Genomic DNA, 23,203 nt, shown 5'->3' with positions numbered 1-23,203 from the left:
TAAATAGCGTGGCCATGGCCGGGTAGCTCAGTTGGTTCAAGCGTGTCTGATATGCCAAGGTTTCAGGTTTGATCCCCAGTCAAGGCACATACAAGAATCAACCAATGAATGCATAAATAAGTGGAACGACAAATCATTGTTTCTCTCTCAAAAAATATTAAATAAAAATAAAAAATAAATAGCACATCCCAAGAATTCTTAACCCTTTGAGTAGTACAAACATTCATGTACATCCTCGTGCCTCCTGATCATCCAGAGTACGATCATACATGTGTAAGGCAACATTAAAAAAAGACAAATGTATGTTTTGTTTGTTTCTATAAATTGGTTATCAAACAAACATGATTTTAAGCCTGACCTGTGGTGGCACAGTGGATAAAGCATCAACCTGGAATGCTGAGGTCGCCGGTTTAAAACCCTGCACTTGTCTGGTCAAGGCACATATGGGAGTTGATGCTTCCTGCTCCTCCCCCTTCTCTCTCTCTCTCTCTCTCTCTCTTTCTCTCATTCTCACTCTCTCTCCTCTCTAAAATGAATAAATTTTAAAAAGTAATTATCCAAACATGATTTTAAGTTAATAAAACTGTAACTGGAACTAATTTCATTTTTTGAAAAAAAAAAACTCACTCCCAAGGGTCAGTGAGCATGAGAAAAACTCACTACTCAAAGGGTTAATAACATGAGATAATGTCCCTGGGATTTTCTAAAATCAAAGAAATTATAATCCTTTGAGAACTGTGGGCAAATATCTTAACCTGCCTGTGCCTCAGCTTCCTTGTCTATAACAAGGGAATTAAAAACACCAGCCCACCTAAGGGATTTAAGTAAGTTAAAATATGAAACAGGAATCAAACAATGCCTTGGTCTATAGTAAGGGCTGACTAAATGTTTTTATAAATAAAATAAAGAGAAACAACAAATTCCACCAGCTCCGTGTTGCCAGACTTGAGAAATAGTTATTATTTTGAGTTAAAAAATTAGGAAGGAAAGAAGCAGAAGTGTTGCCAGCAGTTGTGTTTGGGCAGTGGTAGGTTTATGGGTTTTTATTTTGTGCTCTGGATTTTTCTGTACTTCCCAAAGCTTCCATAAAGACTATCATTTGCTCTCATAGAAATATGTTTCAAATAAGAGCAAAGGAAATTTCAAAGGCTTAACGAGACCCCAGGGGTGCACATGCTTTCTTCCACTGATCTCTCTGTGGTGACTTTGCCAGGTTGGGGGACAGGACTTCGGGGTTCTCCAGGCCTCTAGTAGCCCTACCTACTTTTTTCAGCCTGAGAGGAAGATTACCATTCACCCTCCTTGCCCTTCAACTGCAGTGAGCAAATTCTACATAGCAGAGAGGTTGGGCTCTACCTTGCCTCCTCCTCCAGGGTGCCCTCCGTGACCTATACATCTGGCTGACACACCTAAGTGAATACACGGTCCCCCAACACTGTCAAGTCTTCTTGGTATCTCATTTTATTTCCTGTATTGTTCCCCCCCAGTCTACAAACCATGCAGGATCCACCCCTATTGCTCAGGCTATTCTGGACCTTGCTTCTCTGGTCTCATCCTATTCCAGCTTGTTCAGTGCCTTGGATGCACCCATTCCCCTCCTTCCCTCAGGGCCTTTCCCCCTGCTGTGCGCCCCCTCTCAAAAATATTTTCAGCTTTGCGGGCCATATGATTTCTGTTGCAACGATTCAAATACTCTCTTCCCACCTTTTTGCCACCTAGCTGCTTCTTTCTTTTGACATCTTGTTTCACAGCCAACAGCTAACCCTTGAGCACCCATTATGGGCCATGTTTAACACTTAACATGAATTGAAGCATTTAAGCTTCACATTGATCTGGTGACATCAGGCTGTCAGGACTCCCAATTTGCAAACGAGACACAGAGAGGTTAAATAAATTGTTCAAGGGCACAGAGCTATGGAGCAGGGAAACCAAAATTTCAGGCCATCACCCCATCAAACATGTATCTGCTTCAAACATGTATTTTCTGAAAATTATATTTCTTCACTTATTTATTGCTGTAGCTTTTGGGGCTTTTGTTGGTCTTGTGCACTGCTCTGTCCCCAGTGCCTAGAAGAGTTTGGTACGTAACAAGCACTCTGTAAACTTCACTTATTTATTGCTGTAGCTTTTGGGGCTTTTGTTGGTCTTGTGCACTGCTCTGTCCCCAGTGCCTAGAAGAGTTTGGTACGTAACAAGCACTCTGTAAACATTTGCCAAATGAGTAGACATTGAAACGAATTAGCACATTGGGGTTGGCTGCAGCAAGAGGGAGTTAAGTGAGACACAAGAAAGAACTGCTGGGGGGCAACTTGCTTAGCATGGGGACATTACTATGTCTGTGTCTCCTGTAGGCAGGCAGCCCCATGGCTGCCCTCGGAGGCATGTCTGGAATGGAGGTTGCCTCTCAGAGATCCTGAGGCTGGGCCAGGCGGGGTCCCTGGCTAGAGGCCAGAGGACCAGGGTTATGTGTTTGAAATAGACACAAAACAGAGGGGTGGTGCCTGGAGCTGGCCAGGAACAACATGGAAAAGCAAGAAAACACAGCTGGGTCCCCACCCTCCAGCTGTGCCCTAGAGTCCCACCATGGGGCTCTGGGCACCTTAGATTTGAGGCTGGGATGAGAACCTGGGCCCCACCTCTGAGACCTGCTGCAGGTTCAGGCCAACTTTGGTTTAGATCCTGGTTTGGCCACTTCCTGGCTGTGCGCCACAAGGCAAGTGCAGCTTTTCCCCAAACCCCCCTTTCCTCAACTATAAATAGAGTTGACGTGAAAATCATTAGCAGATGCAGAAGCAAGCACTGATTACTTACTGTCTGCGCTAATTCACTAGTGTACTAGAAGTGCAGCCCGTCATATGTCACTTCATAGATAGGGAAGCTGAGACCCAGAGAAGAGTTGGCTCACCCAGGGACACACAGCAAGAAGTGGAATTTCAGCCTAGGCTGCCTGGCTGCACAGCTCCCTGTCTTTAGCTCCAATATGGGTGAAACACTTAGCACAGCACCCGGCACCAGGCTGGTATCTGATAAAGAACAGCTGTTATTATTGTGAATCATTCTGGCAGCTTCTCCCAGGGTACTCAGGGCGACTGTGGTGGGGCAGCTGCCATTCGGCATATCCCACATCCCCTTTCTCAGCATGAGGACTCAGCACTTCCTCCAGGGAGCATCCCTCAGGACTAGGCCACAGGATTTGGGTGGGGCTCCTTCACCCTCAGGGACTAGAAAGTGAGGGCACAGTGATGAGTTCAGTAGCTCAATATTGGGCATGTAATCCAAACCAGACAATGAGTTCTACCCCTGGGATTTTTATTGGCAATATTTGGACTGAGGGGCTCCCTTTCTACTGAGCTGAAAGCATAGATGCCCAGAGCGGTGGGGCCACCTTTACTAGCCTGAGAGAAAAGCTTCCAGGATGCACAGAGGAAGAAAAACAGTGCAGAGCACCAGGATCCAGCTATGCCTGAAGTTATCACTGTTACAAGAGCAATACATTGTTTAAATTGGCCTGAGATTGGTTCCTGCTACTTACCGAATAAAAAGGGAGGTTTTTTTGCTCAGCAAACCAACAGTCTTGAGGACCCTGTCCCCCAAATCTTCTCTTTTCTGGATACTTACAATGTGCTAGACATGAGGACAGACATTTAACAGACACTCAATTTTCCAGCATGATCCCTACAGCAAGCACTGAGTTGGTGGCACAATTTTGTCCCCTTTTGCCAGATGAAGAGACAGAAGCTCTGAAATGGGAAGTGACCTGTCTGGTGGATGCCATGGCTGGTGTTAGACCCTGATGTTTAGATAAAGGGATGAGCCTCCACTATCCTCCCTTGCCCAGTATGGCTCACCTTGTGTCCCACTGCAGTTTCTCTCTGTGATGCTGATCTTCTTCACCAAGTGGACATTGCCAGTGGATGTGATGGGTGAGGGGAACACTGTCTCCACCACTTCATGGCTTCGGAAAATAGCAGGGCTCTCAGTTCCTCCAGATGTCGCCAGGGCCCGCAGTCCTGCGCCATAGGGCTCCAGACTCTGGGCCCGCTGTGCAGGGGCCCCAGCAGCTGTGCTGGCTGCCACCTCCACCTCCCGAGGCCCCTCTACCACGCGGACGGTGTCCACACGAACTGGGTTGTCTGGTGGTGGCCAGGAATGGGGTTGGGGGGTGGACTGGGGGTCAGCCTGTCGGGCCTGAGCTGCCTGCAGCTCCTGAAGCGCTTTCTTGAGCTGGGTCTCCAGCACTGCGATCTTGGCGGCAAGGGCCACCTCCCCATCGGGCACACCCAAGTCCCGCTCACGGACCCAGGTGCCCACGCTTCGGGTTTCCAGTGTTACCCGATCTTCGGGAGCCTCAGGGAGGTCAAGGCAGAGCTCGCTGCGGCCCCGGGGCCCTGAAGGGTGGCCCAGGAACTTTTGGCTCTTGAGCTGCACCGTGAGCTGCCGCTTCTCCTCTTGCAGCACAGACAGCTTCACCTGGAGCACAGGTATCAGCTTCACCTGCTCTTCCAGCTGCCGCAGCTTCCGCAGAGCCCCCGCCATCTGTTCCCGAACGTGGGCCAGGTGCCCTGCGCTAGGTGGCACTGGCGTGGACACTCCGGAGCCCCGTGGTGTCGGGGGTGGCAGCCCTACACCCACCAATGAGCTGGTGGAGCTGGCCGCGCTGGGGGTCAGGGAGCCCAGGGCGGTGGGCGCGGCCGCCTGGTCCTCAAGGCGGCGCCTGGCGTCCAGCAGGGTGCGCTCCACGCGAGGATTGAAGCCGCCGCGGGCCTCCAGGGCACCGTACTGCGGGTAAAAGCCGCGGCCACAGTAGGAATAGGCGGAGTGGCGGCTATCCCCGCTGGCGTTAGAGCACAGCGACTCGGTGGAGGTCCACCAGGAGCCAGGGCCGCGGGGCAGCGAGCCGAGGCGGGGCCGGCGCTGCACGGCTACCCGCCGCAGCGTGTGGCCCTTCTCAATGTCGTCCACATACTTGAGAAAGTCTAGGTCCAGGCGGTAGCCATAGGGCGTCTCCACGGAGTAGGGAGGGTCGGTATCCTTGGTGGGGAAGGCGGACGGGGAGGCAGGGCCCGGGGTCCCTAGGGCGGGAGAAACACTAGTATCTCTGAACTCTGCTGTCTTCTGATGCCCCCCAGGAGAGTCAAGATTTATTTGCCCAAGGGACGGGAGCTCACTGGGCCCTCAACTGCTCAACAGTGTCTCCAGTCTCAGCCATCACCCCTACCTCCAACATATACACACACAGAAGACCCGGCCTTGTCTCAGGTTTCAGCTCCTCCAGGGCAGAGCCAAGAGGCCTCAGTTCAGGCCCTCAGGGCAGGTTATGTTCCACCCTCAAACCTCATCCCCAATCCCAGGTAGGGCCATTTCTCTCCTCCCACCAGGCCTCCAGGACGGGCCCATCTCCCCGCCCCTTTCCCTCCCAGCCCTAGGCTGGGCCCTCTTCTACAGAAATCTGACCTGGAAAAGGGGCTGGCACGTGCAGGACTTGGGCCATTCTCCCCTCTGTAGACGCTCCTCAAGAGTCACTGGGAGACCCTGAGTCAGACTGCCTTCAGCACAGGCTGAGGCTTACCTGGGGAGAGGAAAAGATGGAGAACTGAGCTAGGAAGGGTCTACAGAGCTTCCTGTAGGGAGGGGAGGAGGCCACCACCCTCCACAGCTATCTTCCCCAAGTAAGGACCCACTCATAGGTGTACACCCAGCCAAGCTGTGGAAAGGGGTGCAGGAGCACAGCCTAGAACAAAGAAACCAAACTTCATAGCCTGCCTGCCCATCTGTCCATCCTCTGGACAGGCTCCAGCTGTTCCCACAGCCCCAGCTCCACAAGGCCCCCAGGCCAGGAGCCCCAAGCCCTACAGGCCCCATCTTTCCTATACCCCATTCTCTCAGATTAGGCCAGGAGTTGGCTATGGGTACAGATGGGGGCTGAGGTGGGCAGAGGGCAGGGGTGCTAGTAGGGGGACAGCCATCCTGCAAGGATCTGAGGAGACAAAGATCCAGAAATACAAAGAGAGCTACAGCTCAGAGTAGAGGACCCCAAAACAGAGCTGGGTCAGGGCAACTGGGGTTGAGGGGATAGGGAAAATTGTGGGGAGGCAGTGAGGAGCAAAGCCTTTCCCCTTTATGGAAACAATTTTCTCTAAAAATAAACAGTTTCACTGCTGGGCTACCCGGGAACTTCCTGCCCCCCCCCAGGACATGTCCGGCTAGGGAGGGGGGCCCAGCAGCTGGGTGGTGGCCCGGGAAGTCATGGGGGTGCACAGAGGAAGTAAGATGGGGTGCCTGGAGGTTGCAAAGGGGAGGGACAATCAGGGCATCTCACTAACTCACGCCCCCAACCCTGGAGTCCAGCCAGTGTCCTTTTGTCCCAAACCCTGTGCCTGAGCTTAATCAGTCCTTTCTACTGTTTGACCTCCAGCTACTCGGCTGCAGAGGCCCAGGCCCATCCTGCCAGCAGGGAGGGCGCTTTCCAGCCTGGGGGTGCCAGAGCAGTGGGTACCTGGGAGGGTGGGCCAGGCGGGGCACCTGCCAAGCATGAAGGTGGGGCTGGGGATCCAAGGGCTGGCAAGCTGGTCCTTCTCTCACACCTGGCGTGTCTCTTGCTTGGCGTCTTGCTTTATCTTTCCACTTCTCGTGTCTCTGTGTCTCTGCGTCTCTCTCTCTCTCTCTACTTCTCTCTCCCTGTCTCTCCACGTCTCTATCCTCACTTCTCCGTCTTCCAATGCCTGGAACACATGGTCACTGACTGTAGGAAATTTGATTTTCCACCTACCTGAAGGTTTACCTTTGAACAACAGTATTAAAAGTAAATTCTGGGGCCCTAGATGGATAGCTCGGTTGGTTGGAGCATTGTCCCAAAGCATGGAGAGAGGTTGCCAGTTTGATCCCAGGTCAGGGCACAGGAACAGATTGATGTTCCTGTCTCTCTCTCCCCTCTCTCTCTAAATCAATGAAATAAACATTAAAAAGAAATAAATAACAATGTCCTGGCCAGATAGCTTGTTGGTTAGAGCTTTGTCCTGAAGCACAGAAGTTGCCAGTTCAATCTCTGGTTAGGGCACATACAGGAACAGACAGATGTTCCTGTTTTCCTCTCTAAAATCAATAAATAAAAAATTTTAAAATAATAGAAAATAGAAAATAATAATTTCTGGGAACCCGAGAGACCAGCAGCAGGGAGGATTGGAATAGCCTGTGGGAGCCCCTGGAGGTAGACAAGGATGGGGTGAATAATAATAACTATGTAATGATCAGACAACCCCACCAGATGGGGAATCTTGGAGCACAGAAATGCACAGTGACTTGCCCAGGGTCACTGGACAGGGAAGTGGCTGGTCCTGAATTTGAACCCAAGCCTTGCAGATTCCCCCACTGCAGACCAAGCCACCCTAACCCCCACTCTACATCCCTCTACCCATTTTCAAGACAGAGGCTGAGGTCTGTGGGTCTCCAGCCATCTGACTGTCTTCAGTGAGGGCAGGTGACTCCAGGTGGAGAAAGACTGGAGGGGGGAATGTCTGGAGTTGAGACTCTATGGTACCCTTGGGGGACGGGTGTGTGTGTGTGTGGGGGGGGGACACACAAGATAGAGACAGAGAGAAAGGAAGACAGGACACTTAAAGAGACAAGGTAAGGGGGCTCATAGAAGGGGCGCAGGGTCGGGGACGATGCCCGAATGTCCGACGGGGTCTCCCTAAAGCCCCACTCGAAGACCAGCCTGGATGTCTCTGAGGTCTTCCCGCCCCGCTCCCCGCCCCAAAGATGGGGGTGAGGAGGACCCCACCCGTGCAGGGAGGGGCGGGGCCTGCGGGGTCCCTGGCTAATGGCAAACAGCTGCCGCTCCCCATGCCGGCCCAGCCACCAGGCCAAGGCCCAGCCCGGCCCGGCCGGACGCCTGGTCGCCTTCCCGCCGCTTGGGGCCTGGCTCCGGTCCGGTCGCAGAGTGCAAAGAGAGACAGAGCAGGGGGAAAGAGGTAGAGGAAGGTGGAGATGGGGAAGGGGGGCAGAGGGGAGGCAGTGATGGGGCAGAGAAGTAGGGCGAGAGATACAGATGGAAGACAAGGACGAGGTTAGGGGAAAGAAGCAGGGACGACGGTCAAAGATGAGAATGGGGCAGAGACACAGGGACCGGGACACTCAAAAGTCCGTAAAGTTTGGTGGAGTTGGAGGCAGCGGCTGGTCAAGACCCGCGAGGTGTTGTCCCGGGGTTGGGGATGGTGTAGGGACCACGCTGAAACCCGGACCCGGACTCGAACCCCGATCCAACCCCGGGTCCTACTCGCCTCCCGCGCTCCGGCCGCCGCCGTCCCAGCGTCCCGCCGCCCGTGCGTCCTCGGTGCGCCGCCGCCCGGCCTCCGGGCCCTCGGCGGTAGCTCCACCCCGCCCCGCCTCCTCCAGGCTGTCCCAGCCCCTCATGGCCTGCCCCGCCCCCCGTCGCCTGCGAGTAAGGCAGAGCTGTGGAGATGCGGCCAGGAGGACACGATCACACCTGGAAGGCAGGTGTGTGCGCGCGCGAGGGGGTATCCGGCCTTGTCTCCCTTTCCCAAGTCCTCGGGGCAGGGGCCTCCACCGCTGTCCTGTCCCGCCTGCGGCAGCTGGGCCGCTGCGGGGGGCGGGAGGGGGAGGGACTGGTCAGGCACCAGCTACTGTAGGGCGCGGAGGGATGGCGCGGCGGCGGCAGGTCACCCCACCCCCAGCAGGCCAAGGGCTGGAAGCGGCCCAGTGCAGGCCTGGTATACGGTGGCGTGACCGCCGCGGGGCGGGGAGGGGGCTGGATCAGTTCAAGGCTGCCCAGGCCATGGCTAAGGCCTGGGTTCCCTGGCCAGCCAGACCTGGGCTCCAGTCTTAGCTTCGCCATGCCTTTAAGTGCTCAGTGCCTCAGTATCCCCATCTGTAAGATAGGGCTAAGCGTATGCCTAATAATGGTGCTCAGAAGATTCACCAACCATGAGGCAGAGGCCAACTGCAGTTCCATTGGGCAAAAAGACCCATAAATGGGGCACTGTCTTTCTGGGAGCCTTTTAGCACAGGGGTGGGCACTTATCAAGGATTTAATAAATGTTACTTAAAAAAAATGTTACTGTGATTCCTAGTTTACATATATATGTGACATTTTCATTTTTGTGTTGCCTTCCCTACCAGAATGTCAGTCCCACAAGGGCAGGCATTTGTGTCTGTTGTCACTGCTGTGTCCTGGCACCCAATAGGGTCTCAGTGTCTGTCAAAGATCAGGGTGTGTGGATAGACGGCATACATGACCCAGCCCCTAGGGAGAGGGAGTACACCACACAGGCTGCTCATAAAAAACATTTTAAATTAAAAAAGGTAAGTATCAGTGCATAGACAGGAACAGAGGGCCCAGCACCATGTGCAATGTGGTCACCCCAAGTGGGTGGTGGGACAGACTCCCAGAAAGGCACATAGCTGAGGCCAGGGTGCTGGTTTCTCTGGGGTGGTTTCAGGCCCTGTGAGCTCAGAGGTCAGCCTTTCGGAAACTTGCTCTGTTCAAAGAGTTCCTGGAGGAAGAATGAGATGGGTCAACATGGACACAGGGCCCCCAACTACATAGTGCTCCCAGCCTGTACCCTCCTCCTCCTGCAGAGCTCCTTCTAGTCTTCCCTGCTCTTTTCACATCTGTTCTGATCCAGCTGTGGATTCATAGATTCTCTCCTGGAACCCACCACCAGAGTCTTATCTTGCCCATTTTATAGATGTAGCAACCAAAGCTCAGAAAGATGAAGTCACATGCCTAGAAACTGACCCACCAGGATCCTAAATGGCTACCCAGAGCATTCATTTGTACACATATCCAAGTATTCACATCCTTGTGTGCAAAGCCAAGTGCATGTGTTGACGTGCACAATTCCCATCCTGAGCCTGCCTCCTCTATAGTGGGGAGCCCAGGTCAGGCACCTGAGGCTAGCTGTGGTTGGTGCCATCAACTGGGGCAGGCGCTGGGTGAGCAGAGGCTGCAGAGACTCCCGTAGGCGGGCGTAGTTGCGCTCCAGCTCACGATGGTATTCCTTCTGGTCTGGCCCAATCAGGGCTTTGTTCTTCCGCAGTGCGTCCTCGCACCTGAGGGCCAGATGGTAGCATGGTCAGGGACTGGCACTCAGGAGAGAAAACAAGACCAGAGGCAGAGGAGTTCATGAGGTGGGGTCAGGAGCTAGAATGGGATATAAAGTAGGCCGACAGCCATGATGGAGGTTAGAGGGGCTCTAATGGGTGAGGTCAGGCCTACTTCTTGCAGAAGTCCTTGAAACAGAGCCGTAGTTTATTGTGATGCCTGAAGAGCTTGGGATCTTCTGGGATATCTGCCAAAAACACCTGGGCCACCTCCAGGGGACCCTGTGGGGTGAGAGGGGCTTGTGAGGGTGTCTGCATCAACCATGGGGCACCTCGGGCAGCCTGCATCCCCCACCAGCCATGCCTGGTTCACAGTAGGCCCCACAGAGCCCTGTAGCACCATCTGTAGCATCTTGGCATCAGGCGGGTCCTGCTCAGTGGCAAAGGCCAGCTCCCGTGTCTTCTTCTGCATGTCTTCGATGGCCACCTCCACTGGTGTCAACACTGTCTGCAGGGTCGGGGAACAGCATGCACTGATTGAGGCCTGAAGATATCCTGGCCCAGGCCAGCCCAGGGCAGCTGGGGTGGGAGGGGGTCTGAGCAGCTATGTAATGAACAGTGTGTGGGGCCTCCTGCCTGCCTGGGTCTGCCAGGGCCTGGCTCAGCTGCCTTTGTCTGGCACTGAGGCCTTTGGTCTGGTTGTAGTCCAGCCTTGGATCAGCTGGGTCTGAAGGTAGAGATTTGAAGCCAAAGATTGTGGTCTGGAGGTTGGAGCTTGCAGTCCTCTCACCTCCCCTAACCCAGGTTTGGGACTCCTACCTACCTCCTCCCGGTGACACACTCGGATGCGTGTCTTGATGTAGGGAAAGGCATGGTCTGTACTTAGCAGCGTCTTGCGCTTGTGTTGCTCATGCAACTCCCCATGAGCACGCCCATCAGGCGTGAAGGGTGTGCAGAACAGGAAGGTGCGCAGCCCATAGTTGCGGTCGAAGTAGGTCACCCGGTCCTTGAGCTCATAGGTGTCAAAGTGCGGTTCCACATAAGTGATCTGGATGTAGGCCTGGGGCGTGGGGTTCAGGTGTGAGGTTCCCACAGCCCCAACTTTCCCTTGGGGCTTGCCAGCCTCCTAGCAGGGCCCTTTCCCTGGAGAAAGGGGATTTGGGTCTCCATGGGTCTGGGGGTTTTGCATCTGGGATTCCCAGGTCTCCTTATGTTTGGGAATTACCTGAATTTGGAGGGTCCCCAGGGGAGATAAGCTTTGGAGTTTCCCAGAGAACTGGGATTTGAGGGTTTCCAGGAAATAGTACTCAAAGATTCCCTGACCTTAGAATTTTGGGGACCCCAGGGAGATAGTCAGGAGCCCTCACCTTCTGGGGGTCAAGCTTGGTCTTGTCAACAGGGTTTGAATCTTTGACAATCTCAACCACGTCTTCCCCAAACCTCTCCGTGTAGAACTCCTGGGGACACAGGGCTGACTCGGGCTGCAGAGGTGCAGCGCCTACTCCACCCCAGGGTAGCCTTGTACCCGATCCATCCCCCACCACCAGGACGTGCCTCTAGCCGGTGTGAGATCTCGGCCAGCTTTGTGATGGATGGCTCCTTGTACACAAACTCCTGCTCGTCCAGGTCACCAAAGCGGCCACCGTAGAAACCCACACGGAAGTAGGTTCCAAAAACACGCTGGGGCTGTGGGAAGGGGTTTTGTTGCCCAGGAGGCCCCGCTGGAGGTACCCCTGCCCCAGAGATGCAGGTCCTTGGGCCCAATATATGGATGAGGTAGGTATGGGGAAGCCACCCAGAGGACTTTGGGTGGCTATGTGAGGACCCTAAGAACATCGTATCACAGGCACAGGCTAGAGGGAATCTCTTGAATATTGGAATGTGGACCCAGATGACTGCCAACTGCCCACACTGTTGCTTTCTCCCTAGCTTCTTTCTCCTACCTCCCCCAAATCTTCCTCTTCATTTCTATAAGGCCCTACTTTCTCCCTTTCACCCCATGCAGTTCTTCAGAGCCCAGATCCCAATATGAAATGAGGACTAGGGCTATATTGCTCATAGCTGTGTCCTAAATGCCTGTGGGCTAGGTATGGAGCAGGTGCTCATAAATGTTTGGGACAGAGGCTCTGCCTCCTTTGTTCCAGGGCAACCTCTCCCCTTGAGCCCTAAGTTTGGAAGGGGGACCTCCCTACCCCCTACCACCAGAAGGGAAGAGGTGGCTCCATGTTCACTCACCAAGGCCGATCCAGGAGGGGTGGGGTGGGCATCAGGAAAAGGGGGTGGAGAGACAATGTCATGGGAGAGGTCAGAGATCAGAGCCCCCAACCCCCAGGATCCTAGTTACATTTCCCCATAAGAACCACGTGAAGAGCAGAGACCAGAGATCCAGGGAGGGAGGAGACCTCCCCACCCCACCCAGCCCCCACTTAGTCCTCCTGCCTCACTCTGGGTTCTTGCCATCTTTGGCCAGAAAATTCTCCCCAAACTAGGAGATGCCTAAAAATAGATCCAAGTGGGGAGAGGCAGGAGAGGGGGATTATTAAATGGCAATGAGCAGAGATCCTGGGGGAAGTTGGGGAGATGAGACAGAGAGGGCATGATCAAGACAGGGAGAGAGACGGAGACGGAGAAATGAAGGGAGAGACCAAGAGGTACAAACAGAAAAAGAGAAACAGAGACAGAGAGAAGGAGTCAGAATCCCCCCCTCCTGGGCAATGACTGAGCAGGCCCTGTCTGAGGGAGGGGTGTCCCTGGAGAGTTCCCAGCTGGGTGAGTCACAGGCTGCCGGGGAGATCTGGGCCAGGGAGGAGGATCTGGGGGAAAACAGTGGGGGAGCGTCATCACCCACTGAGCCCGGACTCCTATGTCCAGGCAGCTGTGCTCCTCCAGCGCCCCCTAGTGGTTGTCCCTGACCACCTCTGACTAGCTGTCTTGCAGGACCCCAGATGGCCACCAGGTTGACTTACCTCCCAGCCAGAGCTCTGTGGGGAAGAGAAGGGTCAAGATCAGTTGAGCATGGTAAGGGGGACCCAGGCCAAGGGCAGGGTGTCAGAGGGCATCCTGGACCCACCTGGTGCATAATCTTGGTGAAGGCCTCCTGCAGTTTGCCATGCACGGCAGCCAATTTCTTGTAGTCACGTTGGGCTTCCAGGATGGGGATCAAGGTCTTGTATACCTCGTTCACTGCCTCATAAAGCCCACCCTGGAAGTGGAGGTGGAGCCAGTCTAGATTCCCAGCAACCTCCCTGGTTTTCTCCTGCCTGGACCAGCTCTCCCCTATGCTCCTACACACCTTCCAAGGCTTTAGCCTCCATCACCTCCTCTAGGAAGCCCACCCTGACCACCCCCATCCAGATGAAGCACCAGCTTAACCACTTGTCCCCTACAGATCCCTCTGTGGTCTTCACCAAGTTTATTATGGACCAGGCACTGTGTCCTTTGCCCATATTCCTTCACTGGCGGGAGGAGGTGCTAGTCCCTCCCCCCACCCCATTCCTCACAACCTCAGAGACATGGAGGGGCTCACCAGGCCCCAGGTCCAAACACCAGCCCACCTGGCCTGGTACCTAAGACCTTCATGATCACTGCCTCATGGCACACAATAATGGCCACTCATGGGTGCCCCTTATACCCAGATGGTGCCAGCATCAAGCATAGCATACAGCAGGTGCTGTCTGTATGCTGACTGTCAGAAGCTATGTCTACCTCCCCCAAGGCCTTTGTCTGTGAGACTCCAGCAAAGTGACAATAACGAAAACATCATCACTAGGAGGGCTGGCACAGGAGAAAAGAAATCTTGCTGGGTAAACGGACCCTGAATTTGAGTGAGGCCCCAAATGTAATTACCAGTTGCCAAAAATGTGGGACCTAAGGAACAGATCAAGCAATAGCACAGGGACACAACCGGCCTCAGGCAGGCCAGAGACCCTTTTGAAACAAAGTCTCTTATCTCCAACAAATGAGATGCAGAAACAAACAATTGCTTTCACATAAACAAGCAAATTAGAGGAGAAAGCCCTTTATAACAATAAAAAATAAGTGCTCAGGCATCAACTTATCAAGAAAACCTCTACTGCAAAAAGAGGGGAAATTAGGTTTTTAGTCTGCATCTTCTTCTCTTTGATTAAAAAACTTAAGAGATCATCAGTCACAGCCATTTGTAGGTCTTATGTGGAAACTGATTCAAACAAAACAACTGCAAAACATGTTTTTGAGATAATTGGGGACATCTAACCATGGTCTGGTATTTCTAAAATTCCTGTTAATTTGGTCACACAGGGTAAGAGTCGCACCAAAGGTAGTTTCTCAGTGGGAGCTGCACACCGGTACTCATGGGTGTGACAGTGTGATATCAGATTTGTTTTAAGCTGGAATTTCTCTGATTCTAATGCATACAAGAATTTGAGATCTTGTTAAATGCTAAGTTCAGAAGGCTGGGCAGCCCAGGACTCCGTATTTCTAACAGCCTGGGTGATGTCCACACTATTGGTCCTCGGACCACACTAAGTAGCAAGAATTTACAAAAACTCCAGCGGTATAGTCATGTTAAGTTTCATTAATTTGTGAAAACCGGGATCTTGTTTTATCAGATGGTTAAAAAAACCACAGGCTCGGGCTGGTTGGCTCAGCAGAAAAGCATTGGCCTGGTGTGTGGATGTCCTTGGGTTTGATTCCCAGTCAGGGCACACAGGAGAAATGACCATCTGCTTCTCCCTCTCCTTTCTTTCTATTGCTCTCTTTGCCACCCGCAGCCATGGCTTGGTTAGAACAAGTTGGCCCTCAGCGCTGAGGATGGCTCCATGGCCTCACCTCAGGAGCTAAAATAGCTCGATTGCTGAGCAATGGAGCAACAGCCCCAGATGGGCAGAGTATTGCCCCATAGGGGCTTGCCCAGTGGATCCCAGTTGGGGCACATGAAGGAGTCTGTCTCTTTGCCTCCCTGCTTCTCACTTTAGAAAAATAAAACCCAAAGAAAACCCCCCAAAAAACAAAACCCAAAAATGCTAGAGATAAAGAAGAGATGAAACAAGATGATAAATGCTGCTGGTTGAGGAATCTGAGCGCTGGCTACGGGAGTGGTGGGAGTACAACTTTCTTTTTTTATGTGTGCTTCAAATGTTCTATAATAAAAAAAGTTGTTTTAATAGTAGCTAAATGTGCAAAGGCTTATGATATCCAGCCTGTGTGTCAAGGGTTTAACCAAGAGAAAGGCAGGTAATGGGGGCCTTTGAGGGTCCCCATTCTCCTTCTCTGCAAATCCTCCACTTGGAAAGGGTCAGGCAGAAGCTCCCCCTTGAATGACCAAGAACAGGCACTGGGCCATCAACAGATCTAGGATGCCACCCAGCCGGAGCCCTGTGTCCTGCAGCAGCCCTAGGCCTCACCATGGTGAAGTAGGCGGCCGCCTGCTCCAGCAGCCCCACCAGCCCCAGCTCTGTGAACTGCTTCCCGGAGCAAAAGCCCTCCTCGTCGGGCGACAGGATGTCATCAGAGATGGCCGACTCCTCCAGCACATTAGATGAGATGTTCTGAGGTGGGAGGTGGTGTCAGAGCCTGGTCCCTGCCCTACATGTGCCACCCCTGCCCTTGCCAACCACCCCTCTAACCACTCACCTGGAAGGAAACGCAGCCAACAGGCAGGTAGCGACTGTCCTCAAGCAAGGCGAGGTACTCGGCCACCAGCGCGGCTGCGTGCACCATGCACTGTGCAGCCTCTGCGTGGTTGCCCAGCTCTGCATGCTTTCCTGCCATGTTCTGCAGCCACGTCAGCCGCAAGTCTGGGGATCCCTGGTAGCCCCGGGCAATCCTGATGCCAAGGAGGGGGGGATGTGAGGAGGATGGGGACACACCATGCCCACCCTGCCTGCCCTCACCTGTCCACCCCCTTCACTTGTTACTCCACCCATCTGTCCCACTGACAAGCCATTCACTTGTCCATCCAGTTACCTGTCTCACCTGTCCACCCTTCACCTGTTTCCTCACCTCTCCACCCTTTACCTGTCCCACCTATCTATCCCCCCACCTTCTTCACATGTCCATCCTGTACCTGTCTTCTCACCTGTCCATCTCCTCACCTGTCTCACCTGCCCATCCGTTCTTCTGAACCCCATTCACCAGTCAATCCTTTTACCTGTTTCCTTACCTGTCCTACCTTCCATCCTTTCACCTAAATTACCTGTCCACCTCTTACCCCACCTGTCCATGCCCCTTTCTGTCTCCTCAGCTGTCCAGCCCCGACCTGTTCCCTTGCCTGTCTGCCCATCTGCCTGCCCATCGTCTCCCTTCTTCCCCTATTCACCTGTCTTCTCACTGATCCAATCCCTCTCTTACCCAGTCCTCACTGCCCATCCTTTCACTACCCCCACAAGTGTCATCCTCTCACTTGTCTTTCTGCTCACCTGTCTATTCTACCTGGAGAACCCTGCTGACTGGTCCCCTTGCACATGTACCATGGCATCTGCCTACCCAGGCCCATCCACCCATATGCCCCCTGACTGCCCTCTCTGCATCACTTGCCTCTCTGTCTCACTCCCCGGTTTTACTAAATACCCCATACCTCTCCTCCAGATCATGTACTCCCCTGATCTGTCACCACTTCACCCACTGTTTGTACTTCACCTGTCTTTCCCACCTGTTTCCTCTCTTGTCTTTGTTCTGTAGGTTCATCTGGTACCCTTTCCATCTGTTCTTAAGAGCCCTCACCCTACTTGTACCTTCATCTGTGTGCTCACTGGGCCCCTCTTCACCTGTCCCTCCTATTTGTTCCTCTTAGCACCTTTATGCTCACCTGCTCCCTCCTCACTTCTTCACATATCTACTCACTAGTCCCCTACCCTGTCTGGGTGCTAACGGCGGAAGGTCCCCCAGCCTTCCTCACCTGTACATCAGGTCAATGAGCATCTCAGGGTCCTCCTGATGCTCCTTCATTTTCACTGTGTCTGTCAGGATCATGTGCAGGTTGAACATCAGATCCTGGACCTAGAGGGAAAAGTGGCCCTCATTGGGAAATCACAGGGCCAAGATTGTGTGGTCAGGGGTCAAGAAGGGCAGGACAAAGACCCCTGGGTTACCGAGGGTAGGGCAGGGGCCTGGTGGAGTCACCTGCTCGGCAAAAGCACTGTCCCGCAGCCTCACGTCCTCCTCGGCGTAGGTGAGGATGGTCTTGAGTGACCGTCGCAAGTGCTCCTCACTGAAGTTCTGGGTCGTCCCCACAAGGGACGACAGCGACATGGTCACTTGCATCTTCACACGGGCAAAGTTCTGCAGGGGGCAAAGAGAGAAAGCATACCAGTGGGCCATGGCCTTCACACCCCAGGGCCTGCGCGACTCTTTGACTTCGCCTCTCTCTGCGCCCTCCCGCCCTTGCTCGCCCCCGCTTCGGTCATCCACCCCCACTTACGTTGCCAATCTCGAAGTTCTGGCGCATGAGGAGGTAGAGCGAGGCGCTGGCGTGCGTGCGAACGGTGCTGATGCGACTACCACAGTGTCGCAGGAGCCTCAGGCACAGGTCGGCGCACAGCTCTGTGTCCTCCTCAAACAGCAGCTCTGGGAACTGCCCCCAGGGCCAGGACAGACACCAGTCAGCCCCTCCCCGTGCAGGACCAGAAGGTCCCTCATGGGGACCTGGGCAGGGGCACCTGTGTTCTGCCTTCTTTGAGGGGGCTTTGGAGTCAAACCTGGGTTAAGCCCTTCCTGTGTGACGTTGGGTGAGTGACTTTGCTAATCTGATCCTCAGTTCTCTCCTCTGTGAGGTGTGACTAAGGAGTATCTGCCACATGGAGTTGCTGATCACACATTAGGTGCTCAATGACTGGGCTGTCACTATGACTCAAAGAGCCATAGCTGCCAATTGGTACTCACCTTGGACACGAGGGCTCTCTGTGTGGCCAGGCCATGCTGCAGGAAGAGGGCACTCTGGGCAGTACCCAGACTATACAAGACAACCTTCAGTACTGCACCCAAGATACTCTCCCGGGCCTCTGACAGCATCACCGTCTGCGGGGTCAGAAATCCAGCTGTTAGGGACTGGTTTGGTTATGGAATCAGGAAGGGAGAGGGATTCTGGAATCAGAGATCACAAGGTACTGGAGTGGGGGGTCAGAGGTCAGGAAGATGCTGGATCAAGCCCTACCTGCACAATGATCTCCAGTGTGTCCAGAACTACCAGGCTTGCCTCGGTTGCCAGGTTCCCCTCCACCAAGGCCTCATGTTCCATTTCATCCTTGGTCCTGAAGGGGAGAGGGTACTGGGGATTCCCTCAAAGCCAGACCCTACCCCATGGCTCAGCTCTCTCCCTCCCTTGGGTGCCCTGAGGTGCCAGGTCTCTGGAAACTAGTTTGACCCCAGCCAACTACTTCCAGCCCACACCCACTTGTCCACACGATCTGAGGTTTGTTTCCAGTGTGTGACGCTCTTCCGCCAGCGTACGTTCTCCTGGTTCCCAAACGGGCTTCTTTCTGAGATGCGTAAGCACATGGTCACAGACATGCAAAATCATAAGAACACATGTGACGGTGAGAAGCACACAGGCACAAAGATACAGAGGTGGGGAAACCCGTGAGGACACTAGGTGGTGTGGATGCTTACGGAGTGGACACATAGGGACACAGACAACCAGGTGTGTGGGGATGATGCATGGACTTCTGGGAAAAGTGAGTCGGACAGAGAAGGAGGAGTGGGCCCTGTTGGGGCCCCTCAGACCAAGGTGGAGCAGTTGGTGGGGTTGGGCATCGGGTACATCTCCGTCTTACCACGGCTCCGTCGCACCATCTCCTGTCGTGCTCCAATGGTGCCCAAGATGGCTTCCTCCAGTCGAGCCTTCATGTCTAGTGACTTCTTAAACGTGAGGCTGTTGATGCGTTCAAAGGCCTTTTTCCCCTGAGAGATCAAAGAGTAGGTTCCAGGTTGACTACCCTCTGCCATGGGGCCTGGGCTAACCTAGTCCCTCCTCTTCTGGACATATCCGACCTCTGGGACCCTGTGCTTGAAGACACAGCTCTTCTCTTTACTGCAAGCTCTTAGCACCTTCAAATTCTACTCATGAACACAATTCTCCCTTTTCTCTTTGGCTCAGCACAGAAATAGCCCACCCATTAACCCTTAGGAACTGGTGCACCCCTTCATGCCTAGACCACAGCACCAAGAGCCCTGTATGCACACTCAGCCTGCCTTGTACACCCCAGTCCCCTGCCCAGTCCTTGACCTTGTACTCAAAGGCAGCCAGGCAGAGGCACAGCAAGTCCAAGAGACGGCCTAGCTGAGGGAGGGACAGGTCGGCAGCCCAGTGCTGCAGGAGGGCTGGCTCTGCATTCTTCAGTACCCACAGCACACACACCAGCAGGGTCCGGCTGGACTCGGCAGAGAGGGTACAGCCTGAGCGAGAACCCTGGGGCCAGACGGATAAGGAGCTCAGAAGGGACAGAGTCAATTTTCATTTTTTCCATAGAAGATGAGAACGTATTTGAATCTCATTATATCACTTCTATTACCAGGTTGCATAGTGTCTCTGGAGACCAGCCCTGTACTCACAGTCGCTGGGCCCTGGGAGATGCTAGCCCGGGAGCCAGGGGCCAGGGGGCCACCAGCGATGGCCATGGCCACTGAAGGGTTGATGGTACCTCCAATGTCCCCTTCCCCTTCTGTGTCTGAGTCAAGCATTGAAGCCAGCCGTGACCGTTGACCTGGGCCCTCTGTGGGGGAGGAGCAGGTGGAGAGAAGAACAAGTCCTTGGTAAACGCTGTCCCTCTGCCTCAGATTTCAGCTCAAAGGTCACCTCCTCATGGAAACCTTCCCTGATACCCCCCCATACCAGGTTGGAGTCTAGTTATCTACTCCTGCAGCTTACTTATTGTACTTGTAATCAGATACATTCATTGCATCCACAAAGGCATGGACTAGATCTCCTCTGGCCACTGCTATACGCTGAATACTTAGAACATGGCCTTGCCCACAGGAGAAGTAGCTGTAAAGACGATGATGGTGATGACAACAACCACATATGCTGCTGCTATTATTAGAGAATCAATTGGCACTTACATAGCATCTCCTATCGGCCAGGTGCTATTCTAACTTAAAAAATATTAACTACTACTATTCAAAAAAACCTAGTAGACAAGTACTTTTATCATTCCTACTTTATAGATGAGGAAACTGAGGTTGATCTCTCTGTAGAGGTTAAGTTACTTGCCTAGGGTCACACAGTAGGCAGGTACATATATAGTATAGCTAGGAATTTAACCTAAATGGTCTGGTTCTAAAAGTCTATGGTCTTAAAACAGTATCTCTTTACTTTCCCCTCCCCCAAAATAGTCTCATCAGAAGAGGAGCAGCCAACAAATACAGAACAGGTCTCACCCTAGACAGTCTAGAAACCAAAGGTCAGCTGGGTCTAATTAAGCCCAGCTTAACCAAGCTCAATTTTTCAGTGCATTAAGTGGCCAGCCCCTTCATTCACGTGCCTGAGAGAGGGAAAGAGGAACCCTCACTAAGGAAAAATGATATTGCTTCAGTCCTGATGCATACAATACAGTCTTATACATACAATATCCAAAATACAATAAAAAAACTAGACTATGTATGAAAAGGCAGGAAAGCATGATTGGTAAGAGAGAGAAAGAGACAGTAGAAGCAGGTACGTAGATGACCTAAAGCAAACAAAGACTTTAAGATACAAAGTAGTGGAAAGATGGACTAAAAGGGGTAAAAGAGATGGAGAGTTTTAACTGGGAATTGGAATCTCAAAAAAAAAAAATTAAATTAAATAGATATTTTCTGACTAAAAAAATATAACATCTGAAATTCAGAACTCAATGATTGGAGTTAACAGGACACTGGACACAGCAAAAGACAGAAGTAGGGAACACAAAGACAGGTAAAAAGAAAATTTCCCAAGTAAAGTGCAGAGAGAAAAACGAATGTAAAACAGAACAGAGTATAGCAGGCACGTGTGACATGATCAAAAGGTCTAACATACGTGTGATTGAAGTCCCAGAAGGAAGGAAGCAAGAAAAGGAGGCAGGAAAAGAAAATTGAAAAAATAAAGACTAAGAATTTCCTTCAAATGATGAAGATCAACTCACCAATCCCACATCTGTGCTTCCCACCACTGTACACATGTCCCTAAGCTGCGCTGATGAATGTGCATATGACTGAATGCCCGTGCAGGGCTCCAACCGCCCTTTCATCCTAATGTTCCTAACCATCCCTCCTCACGTCCTCTCTTCTTAGAAGCTAACAAATATAATAATAATATCTCCCATTTATTGTGGGCTGACAATATCCTAACACTGAAGCTCCATAAATGTTTATATAGCTATAGGAAGTAAGTGCTACCACTGTCCCCATTTTACAGGTAGGAACTTGAGGCTCAGAGAGGTTAATGGCTTGGCAGGGCCCTGCACCAGCACTTGAACCCAATCTACTGACCCTAATGCCATGTTTTTCTAGTAACTATGTCCTCTCACCTTTCCCTACCTGAACTTTGTGTGTCAGTCAAGCCCCTGGATTGTGTGACTCCATCCTGCCCTGGCCTACTGACCAGAAAAATCATGCAGCCGTGGCAGTGTGTCCCTCGCAAGCGACAGCAGTGGCAGGTACAGCTCAGTCACACGGGCCTTCACCGAGGCCTCGGCATAACGGGGATCAACATCATGGCTGCAGAGCAGACTGTGGACGGCACTGATGGCCTTCTTGTGCAGCTGGGATGCCCTGTGGAGGAGTGAGGTGCTCAGGACCGAGTGGACACAGTGCCCCTGAACCTTCCCACCCACTGGAGCCAAACAGACTATGCTCACCCCTCAGCCTCAGGTTCCAGGGCCAGTGCCAGTTCTGTCAGCAGGAGCCCAGCCAGAAAGTGCTGCTGTCGGAATGGCCCACTCAGCTCGAACATGCTGGTCACCTTGGGGTCTGGGGCCTGGCTGGAAAAGGTGGAGCTCTGCATAGGGCAATGAGGGGAGGAAAGCAGGAACGTCAGGGGTCCAGGAGTCAAGTGTCAGAGGTGAGGGGTTAGTGTTAACACATCTGAAGGTGAGAGATTGGAATTAACTTATCTGGAGATGACAGTGGACATGGAGTTCAGGGTCAGAGGTAAGAGGATGAGGTTAACCTATCCGTGAGGTGAAGGGAATGGGGTTGAAAGTCAGAGGTCTGAGAAACAGCAGATGGAAGTCAAGTCTGTAAGTTAAGATTTTGGGGTGAGACATTAGAACCTAGTCCCCAGGAAACTACTGAGCATGACGGGTCAGAAGTGAAGGGTGTGAGATAAGGGGTTGGTCCCCCTGGCAGCTCAGTGTGAAATGGACAGAGACTAGGGAACCCCAGAAAATAGGCTGAAGGTGAAAGGTCATAGGTCAAGGGAGGAGCCAGCCCACCTGAGAAGTGGTGGAGGATACAGAGGGTGAAGGCGACGCCGGGGGTGACAGGGGGCAGCAGGGGAGGTTGAGGGTCACATAGTGCTCGTGGCTGCACAGGATGCGGGTGAAGTCCATGCGTAGGGTCAGCAGCACCACAGGGTTGGCAGCCGATTGCAGCCGTGTGGCCACCTGCCAGAAAGGAGGTCAGCGGGCAACATTTACAGTGTTTCTGCCCACCACGCCCACCACCCACCATGTCACTCATAGGTAGGTGCGTCATTCCCACCACGCCCACCCCTACCTGCTTGTAGTGGGCCTGGACCAGGCTGAACACAAAACCGCGGTCTACCAGGGACAGCAAGTCACTGAGGAAGAAGGCCAGGCTGGCGTTGAGGCGCTCAGCCAGCTCCGTGTCCTGGGAACACAGGGCCTGTCAACCCATGCTCACGCACCCCAATAAAGCTTCAGTCCACACACAGGGCCTGGCTCTCACCAAGGCAACCAGCAAACCCCAGGAGCCACATCACTGGCCCAGAGCCTGGGGTCTTCTTGACACACCCATCTTTGCGCTCCAGGCATTCCCAGTTGTCTTCTTGCTCTGACTATCCCCTCCCTTCCCCACAGTGAAGTGTTCACACCCCTCAGGTTTAGAACCTATTTCTTCCCTCTCTCACTAGATTTAAATAACACAATAGGGATGGCAGAGACTGGCTGCTGACTCCTGGTAGATCCTCTCTCCCCATCTCTCAGGGTATCAGAGTTCAGAGAACAGTGAAGACTACATTTCCTAG

At 53.0% G+C, this 23,203-nt stretch overlaps 2 protein-coding genes across 9 annotated transcripts in view; both read right to left on the bottom strand.

Moving 5' to 3' along the window:
- The window catches only part of KANK2 (KN motif and ankyrin repeat domains 2), a 31,395-nt gene extending 22,886 nt beyond the window's left edge, over positions 1 to 8,509 (bottom strand). Inside the window, exons 1-4 of one of the 6 annotated variants that reach the window (XM_066345937.1) lie at positions 8,486 to 8,509; positions 6,497 to 6,722; positions 5,455 to 5,569; positions 3,849 to 5,072 (exon numbers count right to left, since the gene is read on the bottom strand). In XM_066345937.1, the coding sequence (XP_066202034.1) occupies positions 3,849 to 5,072; positions 5,455 to 5,491 (1,261 nt within the window). In that variant the 5' untranslated portion in view covers positions 5,492 to 5,569; positions 6,497 to 6,722; positions 8,486 to 8,509. Of the gene's footprint in view, positions 1 to 3,848; positions 5,073 to 5,454; positions 5,570 to 6,496; positions 6,723 to 6,996; positions 7,182 to 8,275; positions 8,359 to 8,485 lie in introns of those variants that run through there. The other 5 variants (XM_066345921.1, XM_066345926.1, XM_066345914.1 and 2 more) reach the window with 5 other exon arrangements.
- Positions 8,510 to 9,290: 781 nt separating this feature from the next.
- Positions 9,291 to 23,203, bottom strand: part of DOCK6 (dedicator of cytokinesis 6) — a 42,198-nt gene continuing 28,285 nt past the window's right edge. For 2 of the 3 annotated variants that reach the window (XM_066345900.1, XM_066345904.1), the window contains 24 exons: positions 22,714 to 22,827; positions 22,431 to 22,601; positions 21,855 to 21,994; positions 21,599 to 21,768; positions 19,591 to 19,751; positions 19,265 to 19,447; positions 18,813 to 18,939; positions 18,434 to 18,518; positions 18,194 to 18,290; positions 17,923 to 18,057; positions 17,462 to 17,614; positions 17,164 to 17,322; positions 16,940 to 17,040; positions 15,676 to 15,868; positions 15,447 to 15,590; positions 13,133 to 13,264; positions 13,029 to 13,043; positions 11,617 to 11,742; positions 11,430 to 11,519; positions 10,886 to 11,122; positions 10,427 to 10,570; positions 10,238 to 10,344; positions 9,910 to 10,071; positions 9,291 to 9,512 (listed from right to left, as the gene is read on the bottom strand). In XM_066345900.1, the coding sequence (XP_066201997.1) occupies positions 9,470 to 9,512; positions 9,910 to 10,071; positions 10,238 to 10,344; positions 10,427 to 10,570; positions 10,886 to 11,122; positions 11,430 to 11,519; positions 11,617 to 11,742; positions 13,029 to 13,043; positions 13,133 to 13,264; positions 15,447 to 15,590; positions 15,676 to 15,868; positions 16,940 to 17,040; positions 17,164 to 17,322; positions 17,462 to 17,614; positions 17,923 to 18,057; positions 18,194 to 18,290; positions 18,434 to 18,518; positions 18,813 to 18,939; positions 19,265 to 19,447; positions 19,591 to 19,751; positions 21,599 to 21,768; positions 21,855 to 21,994; positions 22,431 to 22,601; positions 22,714 to 22,827 (3,189 nt within the window). In that variant the 3' untranslated portion in view covers positions 9,291 to 9,469. Of the gene's footprint in view, positions 9,513 to 9,909; positions 10,072 to 10,237; positions 10,345 to 10,426; positions 10,571 to 10,885; positions 11,123 to 11,429; positions 11,520 to 11,616; positions 11,743 to 13,028; positions 13,044 to 13,132; positions 13,265 to 15,147; positions 15,183 to 15,446; positions 15,591 to 15,675; positions 15,869 to 16,939; positions 17,041 to 17,163; positions 17,323 to 17,461; positions 17,615 to 17,922; positions 18,058 to 18,193; positions 18,291 to 18,433; positions 18,519 to 18,812; positions 18,940 to 19,264; positions 19,448 to 19,590; positions 19,752 to 21,598; positions 21,769 to 21,854; positions 21,995 to 22,430; positions 22,602 to 22,713; positions 22,828 to 23,203 lie in introns of those variants that run through there. The other variant, XM_066345892.1, reaches the window with a different exon arrangement.

The sequence above is a fragment of the Saccopteryx leptura genome, chromosome 1 (assembly GCF_036850995.1).
Source record: "Saccopteryx leptura isolate mSacLep1 chromosome 1, mSacLep1_pri_phased_curated, whole genome shotgun sequence".
Lineage (NCBI taxonomy): Eukaryota > Metazoa > Chordata > Mammalia > Chiroptera > Emballonuridae > Saccopteryx > Saccopteryx leptura.
The sequence above is the reverse complement of the archived record's forward strand: the minus strand, read 5'-3'. Positions and strand labels throughout refer to the sequence as shown.